Source organism: Bombina bombina, chromosome 3, assembly GCF_027579735.1.
Source record: "Bombina bombina isolate aBomBom1 chromosome 3, aBomBom1.pri, whole genome shotgun sequence".
NCBI classification, from domain to species: domain Eukaryota; kingdom Metazoa; phylum Chordata; class Amphibia; order Anura; family Bombinatoridae; genus Bombina; species Bombina bombina.
Window position 1 is genome coordinate 633,397,341 of NC_069501.1, and position 27,450 is coordinate 633,424,790.

Below are 27,450 nucleotides of genomic sequence, written 5' to 3' on the forward strand. Positions count from 1 at the left end.
AGTTTTATTTCTATTTGTTGTTTCCGCTGCTCAAAGGGTATCTGAGCTTTCGGCGTTGCACTATGATTCTCCTTATCTTATTTTCCATTCGAATAAGGTGGTGTTACGAACCAGACCTGGTTTTCTTCCTGAGGTTGTTTCAAATAAGAATATTAATCAGGAATTTGTTGTTCCTTCCTTATGTCCTAATCCTTCCTCTAAGGAGGAGCGTCTGTTACGTAATTTGGACGTGGTCCGTGCTTTAAAGTTCTGCTTACAGGCGACTAAGGATTTTCGCCACTCATCTTCATTGTTGTTTTTTCTGGGAAGCATAGGGGTCGGAAAGCTACGGCTACCTTTCTTTTTGGCTGAAGAGTTTCATCTGCTTTGCACATAGGACTGCTGGGAAGCAGCCTCCTGAACGAATTACGGCTCATTCCACTAGGGTTGTGGCTTCCTCATGGGCATTTAAAAATGATGCTTCTGTTCAACAGATTTGCAAAGTTGCAACTTGGTCGTCTCTTCACACTTTTTTTCCAAATTTTACAAATTTGATACTTTTGCCCCAACGGAGGCTGTTTTTGGGGAGGAAAGTTCTTCAAGCAGTGGTGCCTTCCGTTTAGGTTCCCTGTCTTGTCCCTCCCGTTTCATCCGTGTCCTATAGCTTTGGTATTGTATCCCACAAGTAAGGATGAAATCTGTGGACTCATCGTATCTTGAAAAAGAAAAGTAAATTTATGCATACCTGATAAATTTATTTTTCGATACGATGAGTCCACGGCCCGCCCTGTTATGAGACACGTTATAAAAAAGTTTAAACTTCAGACACCTCTGCACCTTGGCTTTTCCTTTCTCTTCCTAACTTCAGTCGAATGACTGGGTTGGGAGGAAAGGGAGGAGCTATTTATACAGCTCTGCTGTGGTGCTCTTTGCCTCCTCCTGCTGATTAGGAGGCGATATCCCACAAGTAAGGATGAAATCCGTGGACTCGTCGTATCGAAAAATAAATAAATTGATCAGGTAAGCATAAATTTCCTTTTTTCTTACCTCACTTTGCTTGGCTATACGTTAGACTGAGGTATATGTGAGGGTTTTTTATAGGGCTCTTGGGGTTTGGGAATCTTTGCCTCCTCCTAGTGGTAGAGAAAAGTAATTCCTAGGAGTAATGAATCATAGATCATTGTCACCATGAAATAAATTATCAGGTAAGATTAAATTGTGTTATGTATACTAGTAAATAATAGACATTTATACAGGAAGATTAGTGCATTAAACTATATTGTTACTTGGATGTATGTGCTGGATGACTACAGTAGCGTCCTCCTTTTTATATAATTTTTTAAATGATGTGTAACTATTGCATTAAAGGCCAAACGCTATCCAGGGTTCTAAACCAAAAATGTGCTGGCTACTAAACTTAGATTCCTGCTTTTTCAAATAAAGAGAGCAAGAGAATGAAGAAAAATTAATAGGAGTAAATAAGAAAGTTGCTTAAAATTGTATGTTCTATCTGAATCGGGTGCAAAAGAGGGAGGGGGGGGAGCAAAAGAGGGAGGGGGGGGAGCAAAAGAGGGAGGGGGGGGAGCAAAAGAGGGAGGGGGGGGAGAAAAAGAGGGAGGGGGGGGAGAAAAAGAGGGAGGGGGGGGAGCAAAAGAGGGAGGGGGGAGCAAAAGAGGGGGGGGGGGGAGAGAGGGAGCAAAAGAGGGAGGGGGGAGGAGAGAGGGAGCAAAAGAGGGAGGGGGGAGGAGAGAGGGAGCAAAAGAGGGAGGGGGAGGAGAGAGGGAGCAAAAGAGGGAGGGGGGGAGGAGAGAGGGAGCAAAAGAGGGAGGGGGGGAGTAGAGAGGGAGCACAAAAGAGGGAGGGGGGGAGGAGAGAGGGAGCACAAAAGAGGGAGGGGGGGAGGAGAGAGGAAGCACAAAAGAGGGAGGGGGGGGAGGAGAGAGGAAGCACAAAAGAGGGAGGGGGGGGAGGAGAGAGGGAGCACAAAAGAGGGAGGGGGGGGAGGAGAGAGGGAGCACAAAAGAGGGAGGGGGGGGAGGAGAGAGGGAGCACAAAAGAGGGAGGGGGGGGAGGAGAGAGGGAGCACAAAAGAGGGAGGGGGGGAGGAGAGAGGGAGCACAAAAGAGGGAGGGGGGGAGGAGAGAGGGAGCACAAAAGAGGGGAGAACCGCTGTACTACTAAAAATGGCCTTTGTACACGGGCTTTAGGACTAGTTTTAAATATTGAATTTTGACTTGTTAATCTATGTGTAGACATACATAGATATACTGCTTAAGGTGGTATTTTGACATGTTAACTTGTATGGAGACACTTAAGATCTTTTCTCTTTTGGTTGTGTGTTTTGCATTGTGTAAACCAGATGTCATCTGTATTTTGTAACTTTAAAAGCTCAATTAAAATCAACATTAGTCTACTCATCTTGGTAGAGATTTTGCATGGTGCCAGCATACTAGGTCTGCTTTGTAGAAGCACAAAACGAGCAGGTTTAAGCGATTTTATCTCTGCCACATCAGAGGTAGAGAAGAGGATAAAAAGCAGGAACTGCTTTTTAACCCCTTCACTACTGGGACTTTCAGCAAAAAACTTGCCCAAATTTTTTCTTTTTCTCACAAACTTTGGTTCTCACCAATATTATTTGCATACTGCTTGTGCAATCATGGCACAAATGGTTGTATAAACTTCTTTGGGACCCCTTTGTTCAGAAATAGCAGGCGTATATGGTGTTGCCATTGCTTTGTGTTAATTAGTAGGCTGCTAATTGCAGCCGTGTTCCACACTTCTTCCCGGCAGTGAAGGGGTTAATTGGGTAGCTTGTGTGGTTAATTTAAGCTTTAGTGTAGATATTACCCTCCCACCTGACACTTCCCACCTGACACTTCCCACCTGACACTTCCCACCTCCTGATCTCTCCCAAACAGCTGTCTTCCAAACAGCTCTCTTCCTTCCGTCACCCCCTCTGAAGTAATGGCAGACAGTCTGCCTATATGACAATTTAAGGCATTTTTTTATTTAAATGTTTTTTTATTTTTTATATTTTCTGCAGTGTAGGATTCCCCCCCTCTAACTAGTGCCTGCCATCTTAGTACTGGCAGCTGTCTGCCAGTAACTATAAAACACACCTTTCTTCTAAAGATGTGATGAGTCCATGGGTTCATCTTAATTACTGTTGGGAATAACACTCCTCTCCAGCAGGAGGAGGCAAAGAGCACCACAGTAAAAACTGTTAAGTATCACTTCACTACCCATAAACCCCAGTCATTCTCTTTGCCTCTGTGCATGGAGGAAGTTAATTTTTAGTGTGTAATTAAAATTATATTTTTAAAGAAGATTGAGACTTCAATCAAGCTGCAGGGTATAACCTAGCCCACGTTAGTCTTTGCAGTCGAGCTGTGGTGGTTTTAAAGCGGTGGAGAACTTGCAAAGTGGTGCTTGCTCCGTTTCTCTACCTAGGCTGCCCTGACCTTAGATATCTAAGTTGGTTACTTGGCTGTTATCGATGTTATGCTAGTCGCTGTGAGGAGAATAATTCCAGTTCTGTTTCAGGAACAGGGTCTGGGGTTTTATTCGAATCTATTCATTGTCCAAAGAAAGAAAATTCATTCAGGCCAGTTATGGATCTGAAGTTTTTGAATTGTTTTGTAAGAGTCCCAACTTTCAAGATGGTGTAGACAATTGGGAAGTGCATTATCTCAGCCGTCAGACCTTACATCCCGGGGGAGTGGTCTCTCCATCCAGATGTATTTTGTCAGATTTTACAGATGTGGGGTGTTCCAGAAATAGATCTGATGGCTTCCCATCTAAACAAGAAACTTACCAGGTACCTATCCAGGTCCAAGGATCCTCATGCGGAGATGGTGGATGCTTTAGCAGTTTCTTGGTTTTACCAACCTGCTTATATCTTTCCACCTCTAGTTCTTCTTCCAAGAGTGATCTCCAAGATTATTATGGAACAATCTTATGTGTTTCTGATAGCACCAGCATGGCCTCACAGGTTTTGGTATGCAGATCTTGTCCAGTTGCCAGCCTTGGCCAATTCCTTTAAGACCTGACCTTCTGTCTCAAGGGCCATTTTTCCATCAGGATCTCAAACTGTTAAATTTGAAGGTATGAAAATTGAACGCTTAGTGCTTAGTCATAGAGGTTTCTATGACTCAGTGATTAATACTATGCTACAGGCTTGTAAGTCTGTTTCAAGGAACATTTATTATCGAGTTTGGAAGACCTATATTTCATGGTGTTCTCAAATTCTCCTGGCATTCTTTTAGAATTCCTAAAATTTTAGTTTCTTCAGGATGGTTTGGATAAAGGTTTGCCTTCAAGTATTTGAAGGGACAAATCTCTGCTCTTTCATTTCATAGAAAGATTGCTAAGCTTCCTGATATTCACTGTTTTTGTTCAGGCTTTGGTTCGTATCAAGCCTGTTATTAAATCAATCTCTCCTCCTTGGAGTCTTAAAGGGACAGTCTAGTCCAAAATAAACTTTCATGATTCAGATAGAAAATGTAATTTTAAACAATTTTCCAATTTACTTTTATCTCCAATTTTGCTTTTTTCTCTTTGTATTCTTAGTTGAAAGCTAAACCTAGGAGGTTCATATGCAAATTTCGAAGCTTTTGAAGACCGCCTCTTCTCTCAGGGCATTTTGACAGTTTTTCACCACTAGAGGGTGTTAGTTCACGTTTATCATATAGATAACACTCTGCTCAAGCAAGTGGAGTTCCAGTGAGCAAGATCTGATTGGCTAAAATGGATGTCCGTCAAAAGAACTGAAATAAGGGGGCAGTTTGCAGAGGCTTAGATATAAGGTAATCACAGAGGTAAAAAGTATATTAATATAACAGTGTTGGTTATGCAAAACTAGGGAATGGGTAATAAAGGGATTTATCTATCTTTTCAAGCAATAAAAATTCTGGTGTCGACTGTCCCTTTAATTTGGTTTTGAAGACGTTGCAGGCTCCTCCTTTTTGAGCCTATGCATTCTTTGGATATTAAACTACTTTGTTGGAAAGTGTTGTTTCTTTTGGCTCTCTCTTCAGCTAGAAGAGTTTCCGAATTGTCTGCGCTTGTGAGTCTCCTTTTCTGATTTTTCATCAGGAGAAGGCTGTTTTGCGGACTTCGTTTAAATTTCTTCCTAAGGTTGTGAATTCTAAAAACATTAGTAGGGAAATTGTTGTTCCTTCCTTGTGTCCTAATCCCAAGAATACTCTTGAAAGATCTTTACATTCTTTGGATGTTGTAAGAGCTTTGAATATGTTGAAGCTACTAAAGATTTCAGGAAGACTTCTAGTCTATTTGTTGTATTCTCTGGTTCCAGAAAAGGTCAGAAAGCTTCTGCCATTTCTTTGGCATCTTGGTTAAAGCTTTTGATTCATAAAGCTTATTTAGAGACGGGACAGTCCCCACCTCAGAGGATCACAGCTCATTCTACTAGATCAGTCTCCACTTCTTGGGCTTTTAAGAATGAAGCTTCAATTGATCAGATTTGCAAAGCAGCAACTTGGTCTTCTTTGCATACATTTACTAAATTTTACCATTTTTATGTATTTGCTTCTTCTGAAGAACTTTTTTTTTTTTTTTTTAACCAAAAACTGCTTAAGGCAGCTGTTTCAGTTTGATTCTTCTGCTTATATAAGGTTTTTTTTTTCTTTAAATTTATGAGAAATACTTATTTTTTTTGTGGATGTTAATTTTTTCAGCGGAAAATGGCCGTTTTTATTTTATCCCTCCCTTTCTAGTGACTCTTCTGTGGACTTCCACATCTTGGGTATTTCCATCCCATATGTCACTAGCTCATGGACTCTTGCCAATTACATGAAAGAAAACATAATTTATGTAAGAACTTACCTGATAAATTAATTTCTTTCATATTGGCAAGAGTCCATGAGACCCACCCTTTTTTTGGTTATGATTTTTTGTATAAAAGCACAAATATATTAAAGTTCTCTTTTTTTGTATGCTTTTTTTTTAACTCCTTTCTTTATCACCCCACTACTTGGCTATTAGTTAAACTGAATTGTGGGTGTGGTGAGGTGTAATTTATAGGCATTTTGAGGTTTGGGAAACTTTGCCCCTCCTGGTAGGATTGTATTATCCCATACGTCACTAGCTCATGGACTCTTGCCAATATGAAAGAAATGAATTTATCAGGTAAGTTCTTACATAAACTCTTTTTTCATTGTTGGGGCTTATACTAAACAGTTTTATTAACAGTCTTTATATTTTAGCCGTTTTTTTAAATTGCAAGTTTCTTCGCTCTCTTTTTAGAGATGTGTATTTTTCTGTGACGCAGTTTTTTCTGTTTATCCCGCTCACGTGACGACCACACTTCCGCTTTTACATAGCGGTTGGAGAGTGTTTTGTGCCGCTGTCTGGCTCAGCTTGAAAGTCTCTTGTATCGGCTCAGTTTATCAGCTCACCGAATTACTAGAGGAGAGATTTCACTATTAGAGAGTTGTTCTTACTAGTAGGACGTTTTTTCTGGCCGGTAGGAGCCTCAGGCAACTGAGCCAGTTTTTTAAAAAAAATAAAAAAGTATATATATCCAGTACAAGTGTTTAATATTTAACTTTAGGATTAAAATTTTGTTTTTAATAAGATTTCTTATTGGACATTGCTAGTGGACCTGTTATTTAAGCTATGGATGCAGAACAGGACCAGTCTATCTCTATGGATAGATGTTTGCTTTGTTTAGACAACCAGATTGCCCTACTTTTGTTCCTCATGTTTAGCAAAAACTTTAAAATGTAAAGAAAACATTTCTCTTCTGAGCCAAGTGTCTCTCAGGAAACTGCTGTGTGTGACATGCCTCTTTCTCCTCAAATGTCCCAAGCCTTAATTGTTTCTCATACTGTGCCTTCTGTGTTCTCTCATCCACCTGGGCGTGTTTATTTTTTGCCAGCTTTCCCTTTATCGGGTAAGTGTAAGAGAAAATCTAAACATCTGCCTGATAGTAAGGTTTCTGACTCTAGGTCTGAATTAGCCACTCTTTCTCAGATGTCTGATGAGAATACTTCAGTAGCTTCTGAAGGTGAGATCTCAGACTTTAGCAGAAAAGTCTTCAGAAACTTAAGAGGTTAATTTTAGATTTAAGCTTGAACACCTCCGGTTACCATTGAAGGAGGTTTTAGCTACTTTAGACGACTCTGAACCTTCTGTTGCTGTCAACCCCACTACGTTTTCTAAATTGGATAGAGTTTGATTCCCTATCTTCTGAGGAGGTGTTTCCTGTCCCAAGGAAGATGTCTGAAATTATTGTTCAGTAATGGGATAAACCAGGGGTTCCTTTTTCCCCTTCCCCTGTTTTTAAGAAGAGGTTTCTGACTCTATTCGTGACTCATTGCACACTGTTTCTAAAGTAGAAGGAGCTATTTCTACTCGTGGTAAGAGAACTACCATTCCTATAGTGTATAGTTGCTCTTTTAAGGACCCAATGGACAAGAAGCTAGAGGATTACTTAAAGATGTACATCCATCAAGGATTACAGTGGCAACCTGCAGCGAGTATTGCTACGGTTGCGGGAGCAGCATCTTATTGGTGCGATGCATTGTCTGATCTTATTACAGGGGAAACTACAGTAGAGGAGATTAAAGATGGGATCAAAGCTCTCAAATTGGCCAATACATTTATTTGTGATGCCAATATGCAGATAATTAGTCTGGGAGCTAAAATGTCTAGCTTCACGGTTCTAGCCCGCAGGGCTCTGTGGTTAAAATCTTGGTCGCCTGATGTCTCTTCTAAGGCCAAGCTTTTGGCTTTGCCTTATAAGGGAAAGACAGTTTGGGCCTGGTCTGGTGGAGATCATTTCAGAGATTACGGGAAGAAAGAGATCTTTACTACCTCAGGATAAGAAGAATAGACCTAGAGGTCGTCGGGCTTCTAAATTTCATTCCTTTCGTAACTTTTAGGGACAAAATTCCTCTTCTTCAAAACCAGATCCACTTGGAAATCCAACCAGCCCTGGAACAAGGGAATACAAAACAAGAAGCCTTCTGCTGACTCTAAATCAGCATGTAGGTTCCGCCCCCGATTCCAGTGTAGATCAGGTGGGGTGGCAGGCTTTCTCTTTTTAGTGAAGCCTGGATACGCAATGTCCCAGACCCTTGGGCGGTGGACTTAGTATCCCAGGTTTACAGAATGGGATTCAAGTCTTGCCCTCCAAGGGGCAGATTTCTCCTGTTAAGACTATCCTCAAACCAAATAAAGGAGACCTTTTCAATCTGTGTAAAAGACCTATACTCTCTGGGAGTTATTGTTCCTGTCCCTCTAAGAGAACTGGGTCTAGGATTCTATTCAAATCTATTTGTGGTTCACAAAAAAGAGGGAACTTTTCGGCCCATTCTAGACATCAAATGTCTCAACATATTCCTCAAGGTTCCATTCTTCCTTTGGTACAGGAAGGTCAGTTTATGACTACCATAGACCTGAAGGACACATACCTTCATATTCCCATTCACAGGGAACACCATCAGTATCTGAGGTTTGCCTTTCTGGACAAGCACTTCCTTTTGGTCTGGCCACGGCTCCCAGCATATTCACAAAGGTTCTGGGGGCGCTATTGGCTGTGATCCAGATCCCAGGGAATTGCTGTGGCACCTTATCTAGGCGACATTTTGGTTCAATCTCATACAGAGATGCTGTTGCCTTTTCTACGTTCCCACGGGTGGAAGGTGAATTTGGGAAAAAAGTTCTTTAGTTCCATCTACCAAAGTGTGTTTCCTAGGGACTATAATAGATTCCCTGTACATGAAGATTTTCCTGACGGAGGTCAGAAAAAACAAAATTCTTGCTTCCTGCCTTTTCTCTCAAGTCTGCTTTTCGTCCATCTGTGGCTCAATGCATGGAGGTGATTGGTCTGATGGTGGCTTCCATGGACATCATTCCTTTTGCTCGGTTCCATCTTCGACCGCTGTAACTTTGTATGCTTGCTTCGTCAATGGAACGGAGATCATTCGGATTTATCTCAGAGAATAAATCTGAACCCTCTGACAAGAGACTCTCATGGTGGGTGTCACAGGAACTTGTTTTCTGAGACCTTCCTGGGAAATTGTGACTACGGACGCCAGCCTGTCAGGCTGGGGTGCTGCTTGGGGTCCTCTAAAGGCTCAGGGCCTGTGGTCTCGGGAAGAGTCCTCTCTTCCCATAAACATATTGGAGTTGAGAGCTATCTTCAATTCTATCAGTGTGGCCTCAACTGTCGGTTTGGTTTATCAGATTCCAATCGGACAACATCACCTCAGTGGCTTCCATCAATCACCCGGGAGAGACTCGGAGTGCCTTAGCCATGAAGGAGGTGACTCACATTCTGCAATGGGCAGAAGCCCATGATGGTTTTCTATCTGCCATCCACATTCCAGGAGTGGAGAACTGGAAAGCAGATTTTCTGAGCAGACATACCTTTCATCCCGGGGAGTGGGCTCTCCATCCGGAATTGTTCTCTCAGATATCCCTCAAGTGGGGGGTTCCAGAATTGGACCTGATGGCGTCCCGCCAAAACGCCAAGTTTCGAAAGTACGGTTCAAGGTGAAGATCCTCAGGCCGTTCTGATAGATGCTCTAGCGGTTCCTTGCGGGTTTCCTCTGACTTATCTCTTTCCTCCGTTTGCTCTCCTTCCACGAGTCATTGCTTGTATAAAACAGGATAGAGCATTGGTGATACTGATAGCTCCTGCATGGCCTTGCAGGATCTGGTTCACGGATCTAGTAAGGATGTCATCTCTACCTCCTTGGAGGTTACCTCAGAGGTAAGACCTTCTACTTCAGGGTCCTTTCCTCCATCCAAACCTAGATTCTCTGAAACTTCTTGGAGATTGAACACCTAGTTCTGTCTAGGTGTGTTTTTCTGAAGCGGTCATTTAAACTATGATTCAGGCTCAAAAACCGGTTACTTGCAAAAGTTACCATTAGATATGGCGTAAATCTAAGGGGTTCTCCTGAAGCAGGGTGAGGATTCCCCGGATTTTGTCTTTCTTTCATGTAATTAACAAGAGTCCATGAGCTAGTGACGTATGGGATATACATTCCTACCAGGAGGGGCAAAGTTTCCCAAACCTTAAAATGCCTATAAATACACCCCTCACCACACCCACAAATCAGTTTTACAAACTTTGCCTCCAAGGGAGGTGGTGAAGTAAGTTTGTGCTAGATTCTACGTTGATATGCGCTCCGCAGCAAGTTGGAGCCCGGTTTTCCTCTCAGCGTGCAGTGAATGTCAGAGGGATGTGAAGAGAGTATTGCCTATTGAATGCAGTGATCTCCTTCTACGGGGTCTATTTCATAAGGTTCTCTGTTATCGGTCGTAGAGATTCATCTCTTACCTCCCTTTTCAGATCGACGATATACTCTTATATTTACCATTACCTCTACTGATTCTCGTTTCAGTACTGGTTTGGCTTTCTACAAACATGTAGATGAGTGTCCTGGGGTAAGTAAGTCTTATTTTCTGTGACACTCTAAGCTATGGTTGGGCACTTTATTTATAAAGTTCTAAATATATGTATTCAAACATTTATTTGCCTTGACTCAGAATGTTCAACATTCCTTATTTTCAGACAGTCAGTTTCATATTTGGGATTATGCATTGAATTATCATATTTTTCTTACCTCAAAAATTTGACTTTTTTCCCTGTGGGCTGTTAGGCTCGCGGGGGCTGAAAATGCTTCATTTTATTGCGTCATTCTTGGCGCGGACTTTTTTGGCGCAAAAATTCTTTTCCGTTTCCGGCGTCATACGTGTCGCCGGAAGTTACGTCATTTTTTGACGTTATTTTGCGCCAAAGATGTCGGCGTTCCGGATGTGGCGTCATTTTTGGCGCCAAAAGCATTTAGGCGCCAAATAATGTGGGCGTCTTATTTGGCGCTAAAAAATATGGGCGTCGCTTTTGTCTCCACATTATTTCAGTCTCATTTTTCATTTGCTTCTGGTTGCTAGAAGCTTGATATTTGGCATTCTTTCCCATTCCTGAAACTGTCTTATAAGGAATTTGATCTATTTTGCTTTATATGTTGTTTTTTCTCTTACATATTGCAAGATGTCTCACGTTGCATCTGAGCCAGAAGATACTACAGGAAAATCACTGCCTGCTGGATCTACCAAAGCTAAGTGTATCTGCTGTAAATTTTTGGTAGCTATTCCTCCAGCTGTTGTTTGTAATAATTGTCATGACAAACTTGTTAAAGCAGATAATATTTCCTTTAGTAATGTACCATTGCCTGTTGCAGTTCCCTCAACATCTAAGGTGCAGAATGTTCCTGATAACATAAGAGATTTTGTTTCTGAATCCATAAAGAAGGCTTTGTCTGTTATTTCTCCTTCTAGTAAACGTAAAAAGTCTTTTAAATCTTCTCTCTCTACAGATGAATTTTTAAATGAACACCATCATTCTGATTCTTTGGACTCTTCTGGTTCAGAGGATTCTATCTCAGAGATTGATGCTGATAAATCTTCATATTTATTTAAGATGGAATTTATTCGCTCTTTACTTAAAGAAGTACTAATTGCTTTAGAAATAGAGGATTCTAGTCCTCTTGATACTAATTCTATACGTTTGGATAAGGTTTTTAAAGCTCCTGCGGTTATTCCAGAAGTTTTTCCTGTTCCTAATGCTATTTCTGCAGTGATTTCCAAAGAATGGGATAAATTGGGTAATTCATTTACTCCTTCTAAACGTTTTAAGCAATTATATCCTGTTCCGCCTGACAGGTTAGAATTTTGGGACAAAATCCCTAAAGTTGATGGGGCTATTTCTACCCTTGCTAAACGTACTACCATTCCTACGTCAGATGGTACCTCGTTTAAGGATCCTTTAGATAGAAAAATTGAATCCTTTCTAAGAAAAGCTTATCTGTGTTCAGGTAATCTTCTTAGACCTGCTATATCATTGGCTGATGTTGCTGCAGCTTCAACTTTTTGGTTGGAAACCCTAGCGCAACAAGTAGCAAATCGTGATTCTCATGATATTATTATTCTTCTTCAGCATGCTAATAATTTTATCTGTGATGCCATTTTTGATATTATTAGAGTTGATGTTAGGTTTATGTCTCTAGCTATCTTAGCCAGAAGAGCTTTATGGCTTAAAACTTGGAATGCTGATATGGCTTCTAAATCAACTCTACTTTCCATTTCTTTCCAGGGAAACAAATTATTTGGTTCTCAGTTGGATTCTATTATTTCAACTGTTACTGGTGGGAAAGGAACTTTTTTACCACAGGATTAAAAATCTAAAGGTAAAAACAGGGCTAACAATCGTTTTCGTTCCTTTCGTTTCAACAAAGAACAAAAGCCTGATCCTTCGTCCTCAGGAGCAGTTTCAGTTTGGAAACCATCTCCAGTCTGGAATAAATCCAAGCCTGCTAGAAAGGCAAAGCCTGCTTCTAAGTTCACATGAAGGTACGGCCCTCATTCCAGTTCAGCTGGTAGGGGGCAGGTTACGTTTTTTCAAAGAAATTTGGATCAATTCTGTTCACAATCTTTGGATTCAGAGCATTGTTTCAGAAGGGTACAGAATTGGTTTCAAGATGAGACCTCCTGCAAAGAGATTTTTTCTTTCCCGTGTCCCAGTAAATCCAGTGAAAGCTCAAGCATTTCTGAATTGTGTTTCAGATCTAGAGTTGGCTGGAGTAATTATGCCAGTTCCAGTTCCGGAACAGGGGATGGGGTTTTATTCAAATCTCTTCATTGTACCAAAGAAGGAGAATTCCTTCAGACCAGTTCTGGATCTAAAATTATTGAATCGTTATGTAAGGATACCAACGTTCAAGATGGTAACTGTAAGGACTATATTGCCTTTTGTTCAGCAAGGGAATTATATGTCCACAATAGATTTACAGGATGCATATCTGCATATTCCGATTCATCCAGATCATTTTCAGTTCCTGAGATTCTCTTTTCTAGACAAGCATTACCAATTTGTGGCTCTACCGTTTGGCCTTGCTACAGCTCCAAGAATTTTCACAAAGATTCTCGGTGCCCTTCTGTCTGTAATCAGAGAACAGGGTATTGTGGTATTTCCTTATTTGGACGATATCTTGGTACTTGCTCAGTCTTTACATTTAGCAGAGTCTCATACGAATCGACTTGTGGTGTTTCTTCAAGATCATGGTTGGAGGATCAATTTACCAAAAAGTTCTTTGATTCCTCAAACAACGGTAACCTTTCTGGGTTTCCAGATAGATTCAGTGTCCATGACTCTGTCTTTAACAGACAAGAGACGTCTAAAATTGATTACAGCTTGTCGAAACCTTCAGTCACAATCATTCCCTTCGGTAGCCTTATGCATGGAAATTCTAGGTCTTATGACTGCTGCATCGGACGCGATCCCCTTTGCTCGTTTTCACATGCGACCTCTTCAGCTCTGTATGCTGAACCAATGGTGCAGGGATTACACGAAGATATCTCAATTAATATCTTTAAAACCGATTGTTCGACACTCTCTAACGTGGTGGACAGATCACCATCGTTTAATTCAGGGGGCTTCTTTTGTTCTTCCGACCTGGACTGTAATTTCAACAGATGCAAGTCTCACAGGTTGGGGAGCTGTGTGGGGATCTCTGACGGCACAGGGAGTTTGGGAATCTCAGGAGGTGAGATTACCGATCAATATTTTGGAACTCCGTGCAATTCTCAGAGCTCTTCAGTTTTGGCCTCTTCTGAAGAGAGAATCGTTCATTTGTTTTCAGACAGACAATGTCACAACTGTGGCATACATCAATCATCAAGGAGGGACTCACAGTCCTCTGGCTATGAAAGAAGTATCTCGAATTTTGGTTTGGGCGGAATCCAGCTCCTGTCTAATCTCTGCGGTTCATATCCCAGGTGTAGACAATTGGGAAGCGGATTATCTCAGTCGCCAAACGTTGCATCCGGGCGAATGGTCTCTTCACCCAGAGGTATTTCTTCAGATTGTTCAAATGTGGGGGCTTCCAGAGATAGATCTGATGGCCTCTCATCTAAACAAGAAACTTCCCAGGTATCTGTCCAGATCCCGGGATCCTCAGGCGGAGGCAGTGGATGCATTATCACTTCCTTGGAAGTATCATCCTGCCTATATCTTTCCGCCTCTAGTTCTTCTTCCAAGAGTAATCTCCAAGATTCTGAGGGAATGCTCGTTTGTTCTGCTAATAGCTCCGGCATGGCCTCACAGGTTTTGGTATGCGGATCTTGTCCGGATGGCATCTTGCCAACCATGGACTCTTCCGTTAAGACCAGACCTTCTGTCGCAAGGTCCTTTTTTCCATCCGGATCTGAAATCCTTAAATTTAAAGGTATGGAGATTGAACGCTTGATTCTTAGTCAAAGAGGTTTCTCTGACTCTGTGATTGATACTATGTTACAGGCTCGTAAATCTGTATCTAGAGAGATATATTATAGAGTCTGGAAGACTTATATTTCTTGGTGTCTTACTCATCATTTTTCTTGGTATTCTTTTAGAATTCCGAGAATATTACAATTTCTTCAGGATGGTTTAGATAAGGGTTTGTCCGCAAGTTCCTTGAAAGGACAAATCTCTGCTCTTTCTGTTCTTTTTCACAGAAAGATTGCTATTCTTCCTGATATTCATTGTTTTGTACAAGCTTTGGTTCGTATAAAACCTGTCATTAAGTCAATTTCTCCTCCATGGAGTTTGAATTTGGTTCTGGGAGCTCTTCAAGCTCCTCCGTTTGAACCTATGCATTCATTGGACATTAAATTGCTTTCTTGGAAAGTTTTGTTCCTTTTGGCCATCTCTTCTGCCAGAAGAGTTTCTGAATTATCTGCTCTTTCTTGTGAGTCTCCTTTTCTGATTTTTCATCAGGATAAGGCGGTGTTGCGAACTTCTTTTGAATTTTTACCTAAGGTTGTGAATTCCAACAACATTAGTAGAGAAATCGTGGTTCCTTCATTATGTCCTAATCCTAAGAATTCTAAGGAGAAATCGTTACATTCTTTGGATGTTGTTAGAGCTTTGAAATATTATGTTGAAGCTACTAAATCTTTCCGAAAGACTTCTAGTCTATTTGTCGTCTTTTCTGGTTCTAGAAAAGGCCAGAAAGCTTCTGCCATTTCTTTGGCATCCTGGTTGAAATCTTTAATTCATCTTGCCTATGTTAAATCGGGTAAGACTCCGCCTCAGAGGATTACAGCTCATTCTACTAGGTCAGTTTCTACTTCCTGGGCGTTTAGGAATGAAGCTTCAGTTGATCAGATTTGCAAAGCAGCGACTTGGTCCTCTTTGCATACTTTTACTAAATTCTACCATTTTGATGTATTCTCTTCTTCTGAAGCAGTTTTTGGTAGAAAGGTACTTCAGGCAGTGGTTTCGGTTTGAATCTTCTGCTTATGTTTTTCATTAAACTTTATTTTGGGTGTGGATTATTTTCAGCAGGAATTGGCTGTCTTTATTTTATCCCTCCCTCTCTAGTGACTCTTGTGTGGAAAGATCCACATCTTGGGTATTCATTATCCCATACGTCACTAGCTCATGGACTCTTGTTAATTACATGAAAGAAAACATAATTTATGTAAGAACTTACCTGATAAATTCATTTCTTTCATATTAACAAGAGTCCATGAGGCCCACCCTTTTTTGTGGTGGTTATGATTTTTTTGTATAAAGCACAATTATTCCAATTCCTTATTTTATATGCTTCGCACTTTTTTCTTATCACCCCACTTCTTGGCTATTCGTTAAACTGATTTGTGGGTGTGGTGAGGGGTGTATTTATAGGCATTTTAAGGTTTGGGAAACTTTGCCCCTCCTGGTAGGAATGTATATCCCATACGTCACTAGCTCATGGACTCTTGTTAATATGAAAGAAATGAATTTATCAGGTAAGTTCTTACATAAATTATGTTTTTCTTCAGGATGGCCTGGATAAGGGTTTATTGTTCAGTACCCTAAAGGGTCAGATTTCTGCGTTATCTATCCTTTTGCACAAACGTCTGGCAGATCTACCAGATGTTCAAGCCTTTTTACAGACTCTGGTTAGAATCAGGCCTGTGTTTAAACCTGTTGCTCCCCCGTGGAGCCTTAATTTCATTTCTTAATTTCTTTAAAGGGACATGAAACCCACATTTTTTCTTTCATGATTTAGAAAGAGAATGCAATTTTAAACATCTTTCTAATTTACTTCTATTTAATTTGTTTTATTCTCTTGATATTCTTTGCTGAAAAGCATATCTGGATATGCTCAGTAGCTGCTGATTGGTTGCTGCACATAGAAGCCTCATGTGATTGGCTCACCCATGTGCATTGCTTTTTCTTCAAATAAGGATATCTAAAAAATGAAGCAAAATAAATAATAGAAGTAAATTGTAATGTTGTTTAAATTTGTATGTTCTATCTGAATCATGAAAGAAAGATTTTGGGTTTAGTGGCCCTTTAAGTTTTGCAGCAGGCTCCGTTTGAGCCGATGCACGTTGTTGATATAAAACGGTTATCCTGGAAGGTTTTATTTCTTGTTGACATTTCTTCCGCTTAGAGTGTCTGAGCTGTCAGCTCTGCAGTGTGATTCCCCATACCTTTTTATTTTTCATGCTGATAAGGCGGTCCTTCGTACTAAATTGGGGTTTCTTCCTAAAGTGCTATCGGATAAAAACATTAATCAGGAAATTGTTGTTCCTTTTTGTCCTAATCCTCCTTCTCAAAAGGAACGTCTTTTGCATAACTTGGATGTTGTGTGGGCTCTGAAATTCTACTTCCAAGCTACTAAAGATTTTCGGCAATCTTCTGCCCTGTTTGTTTTTTCTCTCTGGAAAACGTAAGAGTCAGAAGGCCACTTCTCCTTCTGTCTCTTTAGTTGAGAAGTTTGATTCGTTTGGCTTATGAGACTGCTGGACAGCAGCCTCCTGAGAGGATTACGGCTCATTCCACTAAGGCTGTCTCCTCTTCTTGGGCTTTCAAAAATGAAGCTTCTGTGGATCAGATTTGCAAGGCGGCAACACGGTCCTCTCTACATACTTTTTCCAAATTCTTCAAATTTGATACTTTTGCCTTGGCCGAGGCTTCTTTTGGAAAAAAGGTTCTTCAAGCGGTGCCTTCTGTTAAGGTCCTCCTGCCTTTTTTTCTCCCTCCCCTGTTGATTCCGTGTTCTCTAGCTTGGGTATTGGTTCCCACTAGTAATTGGAATGATGATGTGGACTCTCCATGTCATAGGAAAGAAAACAAAATTTATGCTTACCTGATAAATTTCTTCCTTTCTGTCATGGAGAGTCCACGACCCTGCCCTCCTCCCTTCTTTTTTTTTTTTTTCTTTTTTTTTTTTGAGTAAACCTCAGGCTTTTTATCACTCTTGTGTTTATTATTTTTCCATTTCCTTCGGCTGAATGACTGGGGGTTATGGGTAAGGCAGTTACACTTAACAGCTTTGCTGGGATGCTCTTTGCCGCCTCCTGCTGGCCAGGAGTTGAATATCCCACTAGTAATTGGAATGATGTCATGGACTCTCAATGTCCAGAAAGAAATAAAGAAAGATAAATTTATCAGGTTAGCATAAATTTTTTTTTTTTTTTCTTACAAATGTTCTCATTTGCCGGCCCCCTGTATCATGTGACAGCCATCAGCCAATCACAGACTCGTATATGTATACCCTGGAACTTATGCTCAGTAGGAGTTCGTGCCTCAGAAAGTGTGTATATAAAAATGAGCAAAATTTGATAATAAAAATAAATGTAAAAGTTTCTTAAAACTCCAGGCTCTATCTGAATCTTAAAAGTAAAATTTTGGCTTTAGGGTCTCAATTTTTTGGTGCAAGCTTGCTCATACAAGCCAAGCCTACACTGCATGGTATCAGAAACTCTGAATACAGCTTGATACATTTTCCCTTTATGGCACTTGAAAATACTGGAACGAAAACTATACACCAATTTTCATATAACTGTGTGTAATAGACACTACAATAAAGAAAAGATCAGCCAGTCCAAGGGATCCACAATCCATCAATTCCTGCGCTGACAGTGTTCTGCTTAGAGTACCGGTAAGGGTACACAAACTCCAAGAGAGAGAGCAAGGATGTCTCAAGCAGTAGGGTAGTAACAAAAGTCACAGAGTAGGAGTGTATAATATAAAAGACAATTTAATAAAAGTCTAAAAACACACAGCTTTAAACAAGGCATAAGATGGTGTAAAGTGGGAGATTTCCGATCTATGTGCGATTAGCGAAGTTAGTGACGGGACCCAGTAGTCGGATAAGAGGTTGGAGACAGAGAAAAAAAAGGGGGTGAATGAAGGACGGAGGGAGTGAGAGCCATCTAAACAGAGGCAAATACGTTACCATTCTCCCCTTAAAGTCTCTTCCATAAAATTCACTGAATTTTGAAACTGTTAAAAGCTGCCTTTGCACTTTTAACTCAATCGTTGGAATTAGTTTACGCCACTTACGAAGAAAGAGAGCTAATCTATTTTACACATCTGCCCTCACATCCAATTGCTCCTTAAACATTTGCAGTTTTAAAATGTTTCTAAAATAGAGAGAGGGTACCGTTTTCTTTATCCCATTTTGGAGAATAAACTTTCTAACTAGGGCATGTAATTTTAAACAACTTTCCAATTTACTTTTATTAAATTTGCTTTGTTCTTTTGATATTCTTAGTTGAAAGCTAAACCTTGGTAGGCTCATATGCTAATTTCTAAGCCCTTTAAGGACACCTCTTATATGAATGCATTTGACAGGTTTTCACAGCTAGAGGGCGTTAGTTCATGTGTGACTATAGATAACATTGTGCTGAAGCCTATGGAATAACTGATTAGAGGGCATTGATTGATTAAAATGAAAGTATGTCAAAATAACTGAAAAAAGGGGGCTGTCAGAAGATGCTTAGATACAAGGTAATCACAGAGGTAAAAAGTATATTAAAATAAGTGTTTGGTTATGCAAAATTTAGTAATGGGTAATAAAGCGATTATCTATCTTTTTAAACAATAACAATTCTGGAGAAGACTCCCTTTTAATTTTGAATGTTTTTTCTCCAACATAGGTGTGTCCGGTCCACGGCGTCATCCTTACTTGTGGGATATTCTCTTCCCCAACAGGAAATGGCAAAGAGCCCAGCAAAGCTGGTCACATGATCCCTCCTAGGCTCCGCCTACCCCAGTCATTCTCTTTGCCGTTGTACAGGCAACATCTCCACGGAGATGGCTTAGAGTTTTTTAGTGTTTAACTGTAGTTTTTCATTATTCAATCAAGAGTTTGTTATTTTCAAATAGTGCTGGTACGTACTATTTACTCAGAAACAGAAAAGAGATGAAGAATTCTGTTTGTATGAGGAAAATGATTTTAGCAACCGTAACTAAAATCCATGGCTGTTCCACACAGGACTGTTGAGAGCAATTAACTTCAGTTGGGGGAACAGTTTGCAGTCCCTTGCTGCTTGAGGTATGACACATTCTAACAAGACGATGTAATGCTGGAAGCTGTCATTTTCCCTATGGGATCCGGTAAGCCATGTTTATTACGATTGTAAATAAGGGCTTCACAAGGGCTTATTTAAACTGTAGACTTTTTCTGGGCTAAATCGATTGGTTATTAACACATATTTAGCCTTGAGGAATCATTTTATCTGGGTATTTTGATATAATAATATCGGCAGGCACTGTTTTAGACACCTTATTCTTTAGGGGCTTTCCCAAAGCATAGGCAGAGTCTCATTTTCGCGCCGGTGTTGCGCACTTGTTTTTGAGAGGCATGGCATGCAGTCGCATGTGAGAGGAGCTCTGATACTTATAAAAGACTTCTGAAGGCGTCATTTGGTATCGTATTCCCCTTTGGGTTTGGTTGGGTCTCAGCAAAGCAGATACCAGGGACTGTAAAGGGGTTTAAAGCTTAAAACGGCTCCGGTTCCGTTATTTTAAGGGTTAAAGCTTCCAAAATTGGTGTGCAATATTTTCAAGGCTTTAAGACGCTGTGGTGAAAATTTGGTGAATTTTGAACAATTCCTTCATGTTTTTTCGCAATTGCAGTAATAAAGTGTGTTCAGTTTAAAATTTAAAGTGACAGTAACGGTTTTATTTTAAAACGTTTTTTGTACTTTCTGATCAAGTTTATGCCTGTTTAACATGTCTGAACTACCAGATAGACTGTGTTCTGAATGTGGGGAAGCCAGAATTCCTATTCATTTAAATAAATGTGATTTATGTGATAATGACAATGATGCCCAAGATGATTCCTCAAGTGAGGGGAGTAAGCATGGTACTGCATCATTCCCTCCTTCGTCTACACGAGTCTTGCCCACTCAGGAGGCCCCTAGTACATCTAGCGCGCCAATACTCCTTACTATGCAACAATTAACGGCTGTAATGGATAATTCTGTCAAAAACATTTTAGCCAAAATGAACCCTTGTCAGCGTAAGCGTGGCTGCTCTGTTTTAGTTACTGAAGAGCATGACGACGCTGATATTAATATCTCTGAAGGGCCCCTAACCCAATCTGAGGGGGCCAGGGAGGTTTTGTCTGAGGGAGAAATTACTGATTTAGGGAACATTTCTCAGCAGGCTGAATCTGATGTGATTACATTTAAATTTAAATTGGAACATCTCCGCATTTTGCTTAAGGAGGTATTATCCACTCTGGATGATTGTGAAAATTTAGTCATCCCAGAGAAACTATGTAAAATGGACAAGTTCCTAGAGGTGCCGGGGCTCCCAGAAGCTTTTCCTATACCCAAGCGGGTGGCGGACATTGTTAATAAAGAATGGGAAAGGCCCGGTATTCCTTTCGTCCCTCCCCCCATATTTAAAAAATTGTTTCCTATGGTCGACCCCAGAAAGGACTTATGGCAGTCAGTCCCCAAGGTCGAGGGAGCGGTTTCTACTTTAAACAAACGCACCACTATTCCCATAGAGGATAGTTGTGCTTTCAAAGATCCTATGGATAAAAAATTAGAAGGTTTGCTTAAAAAGATGTTTGTTCAGCAGGGTTACCTTCTACAACCCATTTCATGCATTGTCCCTGTCACTACTGCCGCATATTTCTGGTTTGATGAACTGCTTAAGGTGCTCGATAGTGACTCTCCTCCTTATGAGGAGATTATGGACAGAATCAATGCTCTCAAATTGGCTAATTCTTTCACTCTAGACGCCTCTTTGCAATTGGCTAAGTTAGCGGCTAAGAACTCTGGGTTTGCTATTGTGGCGCGCAGAGCGCTTTGGTTGAAATCTTGGTCGGCTGATGCGTCTTCCAAGAACAAGCTACTAAACATTCCTTTCAAGGGGAAAACGTTGTTTGGTCCTGACTTGAAAGAGATTATCTCTGATATCACTGGGGGTAAGGGCCACGCCCTTCCTCAGGATCGGCCTTTCAAGGCAAAAAATAGACCTAATTTTCGTCCCTTTCGTAAAAACGGACCAGCCCAAGGTGCTACGTCCTCTAAGCAAGAGGGTAATACTTCTCAGGCCAAGCCAGCTTGGAGACCAATGCAAGGCTGGAACAAGGGAAAGCAGGCCAAGAAACCTGCCACTGCTACCAAGACAGCATGAAATATTGGCCCCCGATCCGGGACCGGATCTGGTGGGGGGCAGACTCTCTCTCTTCGCTCAGGCTTGGGCAAGAGATGTTCTGGATCCTTGGGCGCTAGAAATAGTCTCCCAGGGTTATCTTCTGGAATTCAAGGGACTTCCCCCAAGGGGGAGGTTCCACAGGTCGCAGTTGTCTTCAGACCACATAAAAAGACAGGCGTTCTTACATTGTGTAGAAGACCTGTTAAACATGGGAGTGATTCATCCTGTTCCATTAAGAGAACAAGGGATGGGGTTCTACTCCAATCTGTTCATAGTTCCCAAAAAAGAGGGAACGTTCAGACCAATCCTAGATCTCAAGATCTTAAACAAATTTCTCAAGGTCCCATCGTTCAAGATGGAAACCATTCGAACTATCCTTCCTTCCATCCAGGAAGGTCAATTCATGACCACGGTGGATTTAAAGGATGCGTATCTACATATTCCTATCCACAAGGAACATCATCGGTTCCTAAGGTTTGCATTCCTGGACAAACATTACCAGTTCGTGGCGCTTCCTTTCGGATTAGCCACTGCTCCAAGGATTTTCACAAAGGTACTAGGGTCCCTTCTAGCGGTGCTAAGACCAAGGGGCATTGCAGTAGTACCTTACCTGGACGACATTCTGATTCAAGCGTCGTCCCTTCCTCAAGCAAAGGCTCACACGGACATTGTCCTGGCCTTTCTCAGATCTCACGGCTGGAAAGTGAACGTGGAAAAGAGTTCTCTATCCCCGTCAACAAGGGTTCCCTTCTTGGGAACAATTATAGACTCCTTAGAAATGAGGATCTTTCTAACAGAGGCCAGAAAAACAAAGCTTCTGGACTCTTGTCGGATACTTCATTCCGTTCCTCTTCCTTCCATAGCTCAGTGCATGGAAGTGATCGGGTTGATGGTGGCGGCGATGGACATAGTTCCTTTTGCGCGCATTCATCTAAGACCATTACAACTGTGCATGCTCAGTCAGTGGAATGGGGACTATACAGACTTGTCTCCGAAGATACAAGTAAATCAGAGGACCAGAGACTCACTCCGTTGGTGGCTGTCCCTGGACAATCTGTCTCAAGGGATGATGTTCCACAGACCAGAGTGGGTCATTGTCACGACCGACGCCAGTCTGATAGGCTGGGGCGCGGTCTGGGGATCCCTGAAAGCTCAGGGTCTTTGGTCTCGGGAAGAATCTCTTCTACCGATAAATATTCTGGAACTGAGAGCGATATTCAATGCTCTCCAGGCCTGGCCCCAGCTTGCGAGGACCAGGTTCATACGGTTTCAATCAGACAACATGACGACTGTTGCGTACATCAACCATCAGGGGGGAACAAGAAGTTCCCTAGCGATGGAAGAAGTAACCAAAATTATTCTTTGGGCGGAGTCTCACTCCTGCCACCTGTCTGCTATCCACATCCCAGGAGTGGAAAATTGGGAAGCGGATTTTCTGAGTCGGCAGACATTGCATCCGGGGGAGTGGGAACTCCATCCGGAAATCTTTGCCCAAGTCACTCACCTGTGGGGCATTCCAGACATGGATCTGATGGCCTCTCGTCAGAACTTCAAAGTTCCTTGCTACGGGGCCAGATCCAGGGATCCCAAGGCGGCTCTAGTGGATGCACTAGTAGCACCTTGGACCTTCAAACTAGCTTATGTGTTCCCGCCATTTCCTCTCATCCCCAGGCTGATAGCCAGGATCAAGCAGGAGAGGGCGTCGGTGATCTTGATAGCTCCTGCGTGGCCACGCAGGACTTGGTATGCAGATCTGGTGAATATGTCATCGGCTCCACCTTGGAAGCTACCTTTGAGACGAGACCTTCTTGTTCAGGGTCCGTTCGAACATCCGAATCTGGTTTCACTCCAGCTGACTGCTTGGAGATTGAACGCTTGATTTTATCGAAGCGAGGATTCTCAGATTCTGTTATCGATACTCTTGTTCAGGCCAGAAAGCCTGTGACTAGAAAGATTTACCACAAAATTTGGAAAAAATATATCTGTTGGTGTGAATCTAAAGGATTCCCTTGGGACAAGGTTAAGATTCCTAGGATTCTATCCTTCCTTCAAGAAGGATTGGACAAAGGATTATCTGCAAGTTCCCTGAAGGGACAGATTTCTGCCTTGTCGGTATTACTTCACAAAAAGCTGGCAGCTGTGCCAGATGTTCAAGCCTTTGTTCAGGCTCTGGTTAGAATCAAGCCTGTTTACAAACCTTTGACTCCTCCTTGGAGTCTCAATTTAGTTCTTTCAGTTCTTCAGGGGGTTCCATTTGAACCCTTACATTCCGTTGATATTAAGTTATTATCTTGGAAAGTTTTGTTTTTAGTTGCGATTTCTTCTGCTAGAAGAGTCTCAGAATTATCTGCTCTGCAGTGTTCTCCTCCTTATCTGGTGTTCCATGCAGATAAGGTGGTTTTACGTACTAAACCTGGTTTTCTTCCAAAAGTTGTTTCTAACAAAAACATTAACCAGGAGATTATCGTACCTTCTCTGTGTCCAAAACCAGTTTCAAAGAAGGAACGTTTGTTGCACAATTTGGATGTTGTTCGCGCTCTAAAATTCTATTTAGATGCTACAAAGGATTTTAGACAAACATCTTCCTTGTTTGTTGTTTATTCAGGTAAAAGGAGAGGTCAAAAAGCAACTTCTACCTCTCTCTCTTTTTGGATTAAAAGCATCATCAGATTGGCTTACGAGACTGCCGGACGGCAGCCTCCCGAAAGAATCACAGCTCATTCCACTAGGGCTGTGGCTTCCACATGGGCCTTCAAGAACGAGGCTTCTGTTGATCAGATATGTAGGGCAGCGACTTGGTCTTCACTGCACACTTTTACCAAATTTTACAAGTTTGATACTTTTGCTTCTTCTGAGGCTATTTTTGGGAGAAAGGTTTTGCAAGCCGTGGTGCCTTCCATTTAGGTGACCTGATTTGCTCCCTCCCTTCATCCGTGTCCTAAAGCTTTGGTATTGGTTCCCACAAGTAAGGATGACGCCGTGGACCGGACACACCTATGTTGGAGAAAAAAGAATTTATGTTTACCTGATAAATTTCTTTCTCCAACGGTGTGTCCGGTCCACGGCCCGCCCTGGTTTTTTTAATCAGGTCTGATATTTTATTTTCTTTAACTACAGTCACCACGGTACCATATGGTTTCTCCTATGCAAATATTCCTCCTTAACGTCGGTCGAATGACTGGGGTAGGCGGAGCCTAGGAGGGGTCATGTGACCAGCTTTGCTGGGCTCTTTGCCATTTCCTGTTGGGGAAGAGAATATCCCACAAGTAAGGATGACGCCGTGGACCGGACACACCGTTGGAGAAAGAAATTTATCAGGTAAACATAAATTCTGTTATCCTTTGCATGTTGTTGGAAATAAAATGGCCGGGGATTAGGGTTGCGCCCTCAGCCATGTTTTCCTGGACACTTATGAGTTACACATGCTCCAGGGTGTGCATGGAAGAAATATGTATTGTTTTTCTGGACAGCACTACATATATGCACTATTCATATTCCTCCCTGCACATCCTGCAGCATGTTTAACTTATAAGTGTCCAGGAAAACATGGGTGAGGTGGCAGCCCTACTAGGGATAGAGGGTAGGAATGATATTTTTATTTGAAAAAACATGCCTATGTTATATATTATGTGAAGGAACCTGGAAGTAATTTAATACTTTAGAGGGTGTTGAGGTCTCTTTTTTTGTGAACTATATTCTTTCCACGGATGTTGTTTTAGAGCAGGGTTGATCAACTTTGACACTCCAGAGGTTTTGGAACTACAGTTCCCATGATGCTCAGCCAGCTTAGTGTCTGTGCATCATGGGAAATGTAGTTTCAAAACCTCTGCAGTGCCAAAGTTGATCACCCATGTTCTAGAGTTTGTGCGTGCGTACATTTGTAGACTGTACATTTTTAACAATATTTAAACTTTTTTTTGTTTTCAGCTTTTACCTAGCAGAAATCTCAATGGCATTGGGACATTTACATCAGAAAGGGATCATTTATCGTGATTTAAAACCAGAGAACATCATGCTTAATCATCAAGGTGGAAATTCAGTAAATAAGTACATAGAAAAAAAAATGCCATGCCTGCGCACACTGTTTTCTCAATGTTTAAAATTAAATAAATGGTACTCACTGCACCCGCTGTAGCATGTTTCTGTGTTGCTAGTCTTTTATGTCTTAACCAAATTTCTGCTTAGTAAAACAATAAAATGTCCTCCTCCTTGTGCATTTGTGTAGCTTGCCTTAAATTATCATTTATTTGAGTAATGCTGCAAAGTTCTGTAGTGCTGGATACAGGTATGAAATATAAAATCTAACAAATTAAGATTTCAATGACCTTGTAAACCTTAAATTATGCTTGTTGATGTGTCTTCTCCTTTTTTTAAATATGCTAAATTAATTTTATTCGACAAAGGAAACTTTATCAATATAAGTAGATGATTTTTTCTTTCCCCCCCCCCCTTAAAGGGACAGTCTACACCAGAATTTGTATTGTTTTAAAAGATAGATGATCCCTTTATTACCCATTCCTCAGTTTTACATAACCAACAGTTATATTTATATACTTTTTACCTCTGTGATTATCTTGTATCTATGCCTCTGCAAACTGCCCCTTTATTTAAGTTCTTTTGACAGACTTGCAGTTTAGCCAATCAGTGCTGGCTCCCAGATAACTTCACGTGCATGAGCTCAATGTTGCCTATATGAAACACATGAACTAATGCCCTCTAGTGGTGAAAACTGTTAAAATGCATTCTGAAAAGAGGTGGCCTTCAAGGTCTAAGAAATTAGCATATGAACCTCCTGGGTTAAGCTTTCAACTATACCAATCGAACAAAGCAAAATTGGTGATAAAAGTAAATTGGAATATTGTTTAAAATTACATGCCCTATCTGAATCATGAAAGTTTATTTGGGACTAGACTGTCCCTTTAAATGTTAAAATCATGGCTAGAAAAAGCCTCAGTCAAAGAATCCAAAGTATTCTGTGAAGATTGCTTCTTTCAATAAAAAAAAAATCTAGTGGCTTTTTAGATTTTTATATATTTTGTCCAATCGTTCTGTTTGTACAGTATTATTGTGCCGAGTGTGCAAGTTGTTGCATGTTGGTCAACCAACAGACACATCTAACCAAAAACGCATCTTTAATACAATTTTAAAATTTTAGTTGGTGTGAAATCTAGGCTCTTAATAATCCTTATGGTCTTCTATCATAGGTTATTAAAATCTTTTAGATTGTATATTTTGTACCTGTATCCATATACCAATTATATAATTTTCAACTGTGCTTGTCACCTTTATGTAAACAATACCTTGTATTTATATTTTATTAAACTATTTTCATGCAGTAATACAAATTGGACAAGGCTAATTTGTATGCTCATTGGTAGAGTAAATTTTAAATATACCTAGTTTAGTTTTTTTAGATTTTTAATTGAACTGTCATAAGTCTTTATATAAATAGTAAGTAACCTTTGCCTAGAGAAAAAATGCATTCTTTTTTTTTAGCCTTTATTTTTATTCATTAATAGCCATGACACATGCAAATAACAGGACATATTGTAAGTAAAAATCGTAATGTAGTCAATCTAATACTTTTGTATTTGTAAAGACTTTATACTAAAATAAGTAATCTAAGGTGCTGCCGTGTATTAAAGTTCTAATTCTATTATTTTTTCTTTTGTAGGACATGTAAAATTGACAGATTTTGGCCTTTGCAAAGAATCAATTCATGATGGCACAGTCACACACACCTTCTGTGGAACAATAGAATACATGTGAGCTGTTATTGTTACATATATAGTTCATGTTTGAAATAGACCTCTTTTTCTGCTCACCTTATTGTAGTTCACAAACATTGATATAATTTTCACAATGTCTAGACTGAAACCTCACTATGCGTCTTCTGAAAATGTAAAAAGTTGCTTTAAACTGTGTTCTATTTTTATGTGTCTGAATATATAGTTTCCCCATTCCACTTTCTTTTTTCATTAACTGAACCTCTGTCATAAGATCAT

General features: G+C 40.7%; 1 protein-coding gene across 1 annotated transcript in view; it reads left to right on the forward strand.

Annotated features, from left to right (window-relative positions):
* Positions 1-27,218, forward strand: part of RPS6KB1 (ribosomal protein S6 kinase B1) — a gene marked incomplete in the record, with an annotated part of 122,639 nt that extends 95,421 nt beyond the window's left edge. Inside the window, 3 exon segments of the mRNA XM_053707338.1 lie at positions 25,373-25,473; positions 27,120-27,160; positions 27,162-27,218. Of these exon segments, the coding sequence (XP_053563313.1) occupies positions 25,373-25,473; positions 27,120-27,160; positions 27,162-27,203 (184 nt within the window).
* Positions 27,219-27,450: the final 232 nt, after the last annotated feature.